Source organism: Eublepharis macularius, chromosome 12, assembly GCF_028583425.1.
Source record: "Eublepharis macularius isolate TG4126 chromosome 12, MPM_Emac_v1.0, whole genome shotgun sequence".
Classification (NCBI taxonomy): Eukaryota; Metazoa; Chordata; class Lepidosauria; order Squamata; family Eublepharidae; genus Eublepharis; species Eublepharis macularius.
Window position 1 is genome coordinate 25051436 of NC_072801.1, and position 10547 is coordinate 25061982.

At 45.9% G+C, this 10547-nt stretch overlaps 1 protein-coding gene across 3 annotated transcripts; it reads left to right on the plus strand.

Moving 5' to 3' along the window:
- Window positions 1–2952: 2952 nt before the first annotated feature.
- Window positions 2953–10049, plus strand: PSMG3 (proteasome assembly chaperone 3). Of its 3 annotated transcripts, XR_008597973.1 has the most exons (5): window positions 2995–3032; window positions 5263–5310; window positions 6970–7203; window positions 8850–9061; window positions 9595–10049. XR_008597973.1 is itself a non-coding variant. In XM_054993437.1 (4 exons), the coding sequence occupies exons 3-4, from the start codon at window positions 6988–6990 to the stop codon at window positions 9000–9002; spliced, it is 369 nt and encodes a 122-aa protein (XP_054849412.1). In that variant the 5' UTR covers window positions 2953–3032; window positions 5263–5310; window positions 6970–6987; the 3' UTR covers window positions 9003–10049. The 3 variants fall into 3 exon arrangements, 2 of the variants coding, with proteins under 2 accessions (XP_054849412.1, XP_054849411.1); XM_054993437.1 differs by having other exon boundaries at window positions 2953–3032; window positions 8850–10049; XM_054993436.1 differs by lacking the exon at window positions 5263–5310 and having other exon boundaries at window positions 2954–3032; window positions 8850–10049.
- Window positions 10050–10547: the final 498 nt, after the last annotated feature.

Below are 10547 nucleotides of genomic sequence, written 5' to 3' on the forward strand. Positions count from 1 at the left end.
AAGACAGTAGAGACCCCCTCACCTCTGCAGGAGTATACCGTATACCCTGCAGTTGTGGACAAGTTTACATTGGGACCACAAAGCGTAGCATCCAGACAAGAATAAAAGAACATGAAAGACACTGCAGACTTGGACAACCTGAAAATCAGCAGTGGCTGAACATAGCCTAACTCAAACAGGGCACAGTATCTTATTCCAGGACACCAAAATACTGGACAACACTTCCAACTACTTTGTCAGACTGCACAGGGAAGCCATTGAAATTCACAAGCATAAGCAAAATTTCAACAGGAAAGAAGAAACCTTAAGAATGAACAGAGCATGGTTTCCAGTTCTGAAAAACACCAGGCCAACAAAACATTCTATCCCCGACAATAGCCCTGCAGAGAAGATTAGCACATCAAGTACCAATCCATATGCAAAAGAACCTCCTCAGGATACAGTGAAGCCTCCCGCCATTAGCATTCCACACCCTGGGAAACTCTTACAGGATGACTCAGCTCAACCCCACCCCTCCTGAGTAGATACAAATGACCTACATCTTTTCCACACTGTGACACTGAGAGATCTCTGTCTTTTGGTGCTACACCTCTGAAGGTGCCAGCCACAGCTGCTGGCGAAACATCAGGAACTACAATGCCAAGACCACGGCAATACAGCCTGGAAAACCCACAACAACCAGAATGATAGCACATTGAAAGAGCTCCATCTCTCCCATGCCGGAAATTTAAAATTTATGTTGAAAGGGTAAAGTAAAAATATTTACCCTTCCAACGTAAAAATACACTAAGAGATCCGAAAGGCAGATTCATATTTATTAAAGGCACTATAGAAAACCAAACTTACACATTTGGCTCAATTTATGCCCCAAAACAAGACAGCCTAATGAAATTCTAAAACAAAGTTCATTAGAATACACATGTATCACTTAGTATAATTTGCTCTAAACCATATTTTCATGACAAACCCACAGAAACAGCAGCAACATAATCTAAGAGTATAATGAAGAGCAACAAATAGAAACAGAAGGATTAAAAATATCCTGCTTACTAGGTTGGAGGCAAGTTCTGACGACAACAGGGCCAACAACAAAGATTCTCAGGTCAAACTCCATGGTCAAGTAACAGATTCCAAAATCAAAGACTGTGACCCACCAAGGCTCAGGCAGCCAGAACCTAAGAGCTCACCAACAGCTAAGTCCAGAATGCCACAATTCTGACTAGCTAATCCCATGCTAGCTGCGGCCTTATAAAGGGAGTTTCTCCTACAGGTGAGGCTGGGTTCGTTAAGCTTCTTTCTCCAAGCTGGCTCATCTCTGCTACTCAGGAGGAGTAGATCAGATCCTGTACTGGCTCTCCTGACATTTCCTCAGCAGGGGGAAGGCCGTGGGCTGCCAGGCATGCGCTCCTGTACTTGGCCCATGACTCTGCCCTTACCCTCAGCCTTCGCTTCTCCTGGGGTTCTTTGGGAGACAGTGGCAGTTCTGGCAGCAGGCAGGACCATGCTAAGGCCGCCTGGCTTGATGACACTGTGGTTGTCAACCCTCCTGGAGATCCCCACAAATTACAACTGATCTCCAAATGACAGGTTTTAACATTCTCCGAAACATGGAGGTTTCTTAGGCTGGCCTATGTGGAATTATACCCCACATAGGTACTACCTGACAATTGATGCCAACCCACCTAGAGAACTCCGAGAGTTACAAATTATACCCCACAGAGGACCCTCCATATTATGATTGCCGTACCTGGAGATCTCCTTCCACTTCAGCTGAACTCCATATGGCCTATTTTACCTAAATTGGAGACAATGATGGTATTGGGTATTGGCAACTGGGTATCTGAAGCACCTCCTTACAGTAGTTGCCAACTTGGGGTTTCAGGGGGCTTATATTTTCACCACTACCTTATTCAAAGCCAAGTCTAATACAGAGTGCTTGAAGGGAGGCCACATTCGAGGCCTTAGGTCCAGAAACAGAGACTGGATCAGCACCAGCACATGTCCTCTTGTAGGGGACAGTCTCTGGAGTTCAGGGGTGTGTGATTTGGGGTGATCCAAAGATTGTTTTGATTTTCAGAGGGCTTAAATTTTCACCACTTCCTTATTCAAAGCCATGTCAAATACAGGGTGCTTGGAGGGAGGCCACATTCGCAGCCTTAGGTCCAGAACCAGAGACTGGATCAGCACCAGCACATTTCCTCTTGTAGGGGACAGTCTCTGGAGTTCAGGGGTGTGTGATTTGGGGTGATCCAAAGATTGTTTTGGGTTTCAGAGGGCTTATATTTTCACCACTTCCTTATTCAAAGCCATGTCTAATACAGGGTGCTTGGAGGGAGGCCACATTCGAGGCCTTAGGTCCAGAACCAGAGACTGGATCAGCACCAGCGCATGTCCTCTTGTAGGGGACAATCTCTGGAGTTCAGATCTGTGTGATTTGGGGTGATCCAAAGTATTTTTCTGCTGCAGTTGCCACCCCTTTCTTCTTATTGAAATGTTCTGGGGGCATCCTATTTTGCAGCTGTTTACTCAAGATCTGGGTTTTGTAGTATGACCCAGTATAGGTCCACTTAAGAGTGCTGAGTCTTCTGAATATGGAGGTGTATAATATGTGCCCCTGCAAACTTCATTTTGGAACTATAGCTTTTCAGTTTTCCCACAATATTTTTCTTTGGCTTTGCGAATAAGGAATAAGGAAGAAGAAACTGCGAATAAGGAACTGGGAACCAACTTCAGCTTCGTCCCCAAAGCGTGTCTTGCGCGCCGAGAGCAATACTTCTAAGGCTCAACCCGCAGATCTCCTCAGAAGTAAGCGCCATGTTAATGAGTGGTGCTTACGCTCAGGAAAGAGGCCTCAAGACTGCAGCCTTAATAAAGCAGAGGGAGGGCAGCGATTGACGCTCCTCCTGTGCCGCGGCGCCTCCCCGGTATTGCAAGCTAGAGGGAGGAGCAAAAAGAGGCCTCTCTGTAGCGTGCAGCGGGGAAAGAGGCTGGCCGGTTCGGTTCTCTTCTGCCGCAGGCAGGTTTCTCTGACGGTAAGGTGGCGCTCGGTTCCCCGGCCGCGGTGAGCGTCTCTCCCGCGCCCTTTCGTCCCCTTCTTCCCCACCCCGTTTGCTCGCTGCAAAGAGGCCAGGCTGCGTTTTGCATGGCGGGCACGCTTGCATGGCTTTGCACTCCGCCTGCTTTCGGCCTTGGGCGAGTGTCGGAGGGCGCCGCAGTTTCCAGTGTGGGCGCGCAGACTGGGAGGCTTTACAGAGCGGGGCGGCGGGGGGCGGCTTTCGTGGCGTGGCGCGCGTGTCTGCAAAGCCCTGCTTTCTCCTTTAAGAGCTCCTGGACCTTTAAGAGGGACCCTGGGTTGGGAGATGCTCGTGCTCGGAGATAGGTTTCCCCAAGGGCGGAGATTACGGTTGCCAGCCTGCAGGCGGGGCCCAGAGATCTCCCAAAATCACAACTGAGCTCCAGGCAACAGAGATCAGTTTCCCTGGAGAAAATAGCTGCTTTGGAGGGGCAGCTCTATTACGTCACACTGAGGTCCCTCACCGAACCCTGCCACTTCCCAAATCTCCAAGAATTGCATAACCCAGAGTTGGCAACCCTAATTTTCCAAGCAAGGCGGCAGAGGATCAGAGTTATTCAACATCTATCTGCGCCCCCATCGCTCAGTTGGTGTGGAGTTTGGGGTTGGTCTGTCATCAGTACACTGATAACTTCCAACTTTATCTCTCGACATGGGACTTATTACAAGAGAATGCTCACCTGAAGGGAGTTAGATGCCTTTATTTGAGCATCCTCTTGGAAGAGGTCTAGTGTAGAGAGACTCTTTATCCACTGATGGGCAGCAGGCCGAACAAGTGGGTGATGTGAAAGACCTATCATTTTGCCAGGCCTGTAAGATGGAGATGATCCGGCCAGGCTTATGGGGGTTGAGGCAGACGAATCATCCAACGGCCCCTTCCAGTGGGGAGGGGAGACATGTGCCCCAATCCTGTATTAACTAAATCTTAACCACCCAGCCCCATGGATCTTGAGGATGCTGAGATGAAGGGTGCAATGTGAGCTGCCTTAGTATTCTTTTAGTGCTGTATTTACATGATTGCTACCATTATTTTATTTGTTTTTATTATGTGTTTATATGCTGTTAATCCGCTCTGAGCCCGCTTGCAGGGAGAGCGAACTACAAATAAAATATATAATATATAAATAATAACAATAACAATAATAATAATAATGATGATGATGATGGCAGCCAAACCCCACCCTTCAACTCTTGAGAATTCCCTACCCTGGAGTTGGTAAATCTATGGAAGACCCAAAATGGGCATCTTTCCAAGCCAGGTTGTATTGCAAGTCATCAAATTCTAGTACAAGGCTGCCATCTCATTAAAAGGCTCTTGCGCCCTTAAGAGCTGGCCCACAGAAAGAAGTTCCACTGGTGCAGTTCTCTCCTGTTAGAAGAATTTCCTTGCGCTTGCGCACAGTGGTTCCCCCCTCCCATTTGATTTCAGCAAAGGAAGATTGTTGTGCCAAGTTAGAGTCCAGCAAAACGTTACAATGCTTACAGATGCTGTCAGCAGACCTTCAGTTTGCCGTGACTTAATGAAGACATTGGCTTTAGGCCACATTTGTTTATTCTGGAATAAAAATAGAGGGTTGTCTCCCCCAAATCTCCCATGCAATTAGGGGGTCTGCTCATTGCATTTGAGGAAAGGGGGGGGCTTTAGTTCACAAAAAGCTTGATAACAGTTTTCTCACTCTTTAATCCAGAGGAGTTAGCCGTGTTAGTCTGTAGTAGCAAAATCAAAAAGAGTCCAGTAGCACCTTTAAGACTAACCAATTTTATTGTAGCATAAGCTTTCGAGAATCAAGTTCTCTTCGTCCGATGCCTGATCAGGCATCGGACGAAGAGAACTTGATTCTTGAAAGCTTATGCTACAATAAAATTGTTTGGTCTTAAAGGTGCTACTGGACTCTTTTTGATTTCACTCTTTAATGTGTCACAAAATTGAACACAATGCCTGTAGCACCTTTAAAGCTAAGAAAATTGTATTTGAGCAGCCGTTTCCATGAGTCAGAGCTCACTTCATCAAATGTATTGGGAGTGAGCCCCTTTCAGACTTTAAGGTAGCACTGGATTTCTGTCCCCTTTTTGCTGCCTCAGACAAATGTGGCTCCCCTTTGGATTTGCTATGGGGAAGGCTCTGCCAGTCTGGTTGCTGTGTTGCATACGTGTAAATCGATGCTCTTGTTGCTGCCTTCTCATTTCAGGGCTCCTGTGCTCTTCACAGGCTGACTTTGCAGACAGAAGGGCAACAGGTGAGGTTTTCCAGACTGCATGCAGTGCGTGTAGGGGCAGGGGGGTGGTCTGCCCTTGTCGTTCATATCGAATTTCAATGTGTGGCTGACTAGGGGATGGGGGAAGAGTGGAATTAGTAACAGGAATCTGAGTTCTGAGGTGGGAGCTTGGCCTTGTAAGCTGGGGTTGCCAAATCTGGGCTGGAAAATTCCTGGAGCTTTACAAGTGGGGCCTGGGAAAGATGGAGTGAGTGGGGGGCTCAGTAGGGATACAATACCATAGAGTCCACCTTCCAAAGTTGCCATTTTCTCCAGGACAGCCAATCCCTGTAGTCTGGAGATCAGTGTAATCCTTGGGGATCTCCCTGCCCTACCTGGAGGTTGACACCCCTCGATACCCCCATCTTTGGCTGTGCTGCACTCCTGAGTGACGGGGAACACCACGCTGAATGGTTTCTAAACCAGCTCTGATAGAGAACTTGGGCTGCCTTTTGGAGCCCACTGAAGGCTGGTTGTGTCCCTTAAGGGCTTGGAGAAGACCGGCTTTGGGAGATTCTAAGCTCTTTTTTGAATTTTCAGAATTCCCCCCCCCCAATGGAATAAGTGTTTAGCCCTTAGAAAAGCATACTGGTGGGATTCTACTAGAGGTGTAAAATTTTTGGAAATTTGGGAGCCTTCTGGGGGGGAAGTAGTGTGGGTGTGTTTTCCTGGAAAACAAATTTTCCAGAAGGTTGAAATATGTGCAGCATTTTTCTCATCAAGCCTAAACTTATTTTAGTCCTGTAACAACACAAAATAAAGGTAGCAGTTAAAAGCATATTGTTTGGCAGGTTTATGGAATTTAACAGTATAAAACAGATACATTTTCTGCAAGCAAAACTGCAAATGCGCCCAATGCTAAGAGAGAGAATTGCAAACTACAACACCTTCTACTATCTTAGCATGTGTTTAGTTCTTGCTGGTTGAGACGTGGTTGAAAAAGTTGAAAAAAAAATTGCAGTACAGAAAACTTTTCTGTCCAAATAACACATCTCCTATAGTAATAACTGGACTAGCAGCATTTTTGGATATTGACAAACTTTATAAACATTGAAAACTTTTATCTGCTCAACAGGAATATCATATATATAATAGCATGTTAATTGAACATTATTTGCTTGTAAATATTATTAGAAAGCTAGATGGTTTGGTACTTTGACTAGATATTCCAAGGATTTATTTTTGAGATAAATCAATACCTTTAGATAAGGAAATTGAAAAGCAATAGGTGAAAAACAGGTTAAATTTCAGAAGCTACGGAGGGATCTTCAGGATTATGAAGAGCAGGGCTTTTTTTAAGCTGGAACACAGTGGAACAGAGTTCTGGCACCTCTTGAAAATGGTCACATGGCCGGTGGCCCCGCCCCCTGATCTCAGACAGCAATCTAAACTCTCCTCTGGAGATCAGGGGGCGGGGCCACCGGCCATGTGACCATTTTCACCGGGGTGATTTAAACTTTTAAAAACTCCTCCCTTGTTCTAGCTGACCCAAAGTGACATCATTGTGCAGTCCTGAATTCCACCACCTCTTTTCCCAGAAAAAAAGCCCTGATGAAGAGACTAGGGTATATAATTGATGGCAGCCAGCAGGTCATGTTGGTGTTAGGGTTTTTTCATGCACGCGTTTTCTTTCTTCTTCAGCCGTTAAAAGTCTTAGCCATGGCAGCCAAACCTGTTCTGGCCTCGAAGCAGACGGAGGAGGTGGTACAGGGTGTCCCGACGGAGGTGGTATGCACGGCTTTTGCTAACACCCTCCTTGTGGTGGTGACACAGTATGGGAAGATGGGCACCCTCGTCTCAGTGGAGCCTGATGTGGTGGCTGATGGTATCAGCAAGCCATTGTTCACTACGAAAGTCCTCCTCGGCAAGGATGAAGTAAGAACTGGAAGCAGATAATCCCGGGTTGAGGGGGAGAAGTCTCATGAATCAGTGAAAAATCCAAAATCGGAGCTAAGATGCTTGGGAAATGGGACTGTGGTTAAGATCCACCCTATAGAGGTGAAGTGGGTGGTGATGACTAGAGACAGGGTCTTTTCAGTAGTGGCACCTCACCTGTGGAATGCCTCTGGCACATCTCTTTTCTCCTCTAGGTGCCACGCCGTAACTTTCTTTCCTCCCAGGCTATTCAATTAAGAGGTTGATCTTTTAAAATTGTTTGCTTCTGGTCCAAGGACTGTTTTATTAGGATCATTTCAGGATGCTAAACATTTTATGCTCTGACTGGTGTTTTTAATAGTTTGTTAATGTTTGATGCTTTTTATGATGGATTGTATAGTATTTTAATTTACAAGTCGCTCTGAGCAGGTTCTCTGGAGAGGCGGCATCTAAACTTTCTAAATAAATCATTGCAAAAAGCCACTGAACCAGTTTCACTACCTGGAGGGCTCCCCAGGTATGCAGAAAAATATGAGCATGCAGCTGAAATATGAGGACTGCTTTTATGGGGCTAAGCCCCACTGAATAAAATGGAAAGTTACTTCTGAATAGACATGCCTCAGCTTGCTCTCTAAATTAACCAGAAGAAACCTAGACCTTTAGAAAGTATCCTGATGAGGCATAATATGCCCCAGAAGGGATGGAATATTAACGGCAGATAGATCAAAAAGTAGCCTGGTAAGGACTAAATATGCCCCAGAAGGGATGGAATGTTGAGGGCAGGTAGATCAAAAAGTAGCCTGGTAAGGACTAAATATGCCCCAGAAGGGATGGAATGTTGAGGGCAGTTGAACATCGTTTGAAGAGGAAAGGGGGAGGGAGACTCTCTATGTACTTAGGGGACTCTCCAATCATGCAACTCTGTTTTTAGACAAATTAAAAGGAAAACCTCAGAGAACAGCCTGATGAGATCTGCTGTTTATGAGAACTCAGTCCAAGTTAGAGCACTCTCTTATACATCTCCATGCTATGGGGTGCCTTTCCAAGCAGTCAGATAGAATTTACAAGGTTGTGTTGCTAGAAGAGAGTCTCTGAGCATTTAAAGGATGGGACTATGATCTTCCAGGATTCCGGGGGGGGGGGGGGGCGAGGACATCTGTATCCACCTGTCAGGCTTTTGACCCTGACCCCTCTCTAAATGGTACCATCTGTCTGTGCCATCGCAGTACTTTGAGGCAAAGGTCCCCAACGTGGTGTGTATGGGCATCATGGCACCCACTGACAACATCCCTGGCACTCACCAAATGTTTTTAGAATATAGGTGGGGCCAAGTGGGGCTTTTGTCCAGCAAGGCTTCTGATTGGCCATTGGAGAGTTGATTGGCTGTGCAGATTTTTTAAAAAGGTTGTTTTGGCAGCAGCTGCCCCAACACCACAAGGATCTTCACTGTGCAACTGAAGGTAAGCTGTAGCAGCCATCTTGAGGTGGCCATTTTGTGGTTGCACCCACTATGCTATGTCAGAATTCCAGTACTGTTCGGAGACTCAAGAAGGTTGGGGACCCTGCTCTGGGGTCTTGCTATTGGACAGGACCCACCCCAGCTTGGGAGAGGGCGCCTCTGAAAGACTGTCTGCTTTGGTTTCCAGCCTCTTGTCCACATCTGTGCCAAACATCTGGTGACATCCGTTTCTCAAGAAGCTGGGAACAAGCCCGTTCTCCTCTCCATGGCCTTGAAGGACAGAAGCATCGAGGGAATCCAGACTTTGCGGGAGGTGATCCAGAGGTGCCGGGTGTGGTGAGCTCACACTGCCAGCACAGAAGCAATTCCTCCTGGATGAGTCAGCTGCCTCAGTGGGAGGTAGACTTTGACCCTTTCGGTTGAATCCTGGTTTAGATTTGAGCTGCCTGCCTCTGCTATGCAGATCCACTGTGTGAGGGGAGGAGGACAGGATCCTGGTTTGACCATTGGGAGTTCAAACACCAGTTTCAAGATAGATACGAGAATTTCATCTGCCATCAAGAGCTGTATTTTTTCTTTTTAAGCATCAGTCTGATTTTTTAAAAAAACTTGTCCTTTAATTTTGCTTTTTGGAATACACAATCCAGCTGTCTTTCAGGGGTGTTAGTGAAACTTGCAGCCTCTTTACTCAAGTAAGTCCCAGTGAATTGAGTGGGCCGTACTGTTTAGGTTGTATGCTTAGGAGTCCTGAACTTTGGCTGCGTCAGGCCCATAGAATTTCAGAAGGCATGTGTGTGTTTCCTGGTTTTTTTTTTTCTCATTTCTGTTGTGGATGGAAAGTAGTTTTCAGAAAACCATACTATGGTTGAGATTGAGAAACGGAACACTTCCAATGTGCTTTTTGTGTCTTTCTCCACTCCCTCCCTTTCCAGAAACAGCCTCCCTTGAAACTGCATAATCCTGAGGCAATTTTAGGAGACTTTCCACCAGGAGCGCGAAGAGCTGTGGTTTTGAATATAAACAGGGATTGCCCTCATTTGTGACTCGGCCCATTCGGCATGCCCCGAGAGATCTTGGGATCCTAGCCCAAGAGGAAAAGAAAGCAAGGTTCAAGCCTGTAGGCTGGAAAACAGTGTTTGACACACTATAGGGAAAACACTGATATCGGCAAATACCTTTTTGCCTACTGAATGAACTTGGAGATCTGTCTCAGCAGCACAGTTAAAGGAAGCATTTCAGGTTGCAGTGGAAAAGATCTGAATGGTCTTTGAAACAAGATATGAAAAACATTTTCTTGAAATGTTCTAGGCTGACATCTGTACACCTCTGGCACTGTGTTAGCCTCTGTGAGATACAGGGATATTATCAAATAAAAAATAAAGTTATCTTTGTATGTCCTGATTCTTTCCCAGGTGCCTTATTGACAGACACTTGTGTTCATTGGCTGCCTTGTTGAATCAGCTGCTCTGCAGCCATCTCAGTCTGCCCTGTCGATGCTTGTATCTCCGTGCCTGATAATAGTGGAGTAATGATTTCCCTTAATACTCTAGATTGTCTTACATAGTTGGTAACATATTGAAGGGGTCAAGTGTAGCTAAAGTCGTATTTAAAGCCTTATCTTGAAGCATTTTACTTGTTCTGCAGAGAAGAAATATTTCATAAGACATTTTATTATTTTTTCACTAGAAAAACGTTGGGGATTAAAGATGAGGATAAGTGGGGGAACTCTCTATCCTCTATTTCCCAGGCCTCCCCAAGTATTAGAATATTGAGCTTCCTGTTGCTTCAGCAGTCCCCACAATGACCCTGCAAGGAAGGCTGATATTATTCTCCCAGTATTGCAGAAGGCTGCTTGAGAGTTAGAAACTTGACTTAGACTACCTAA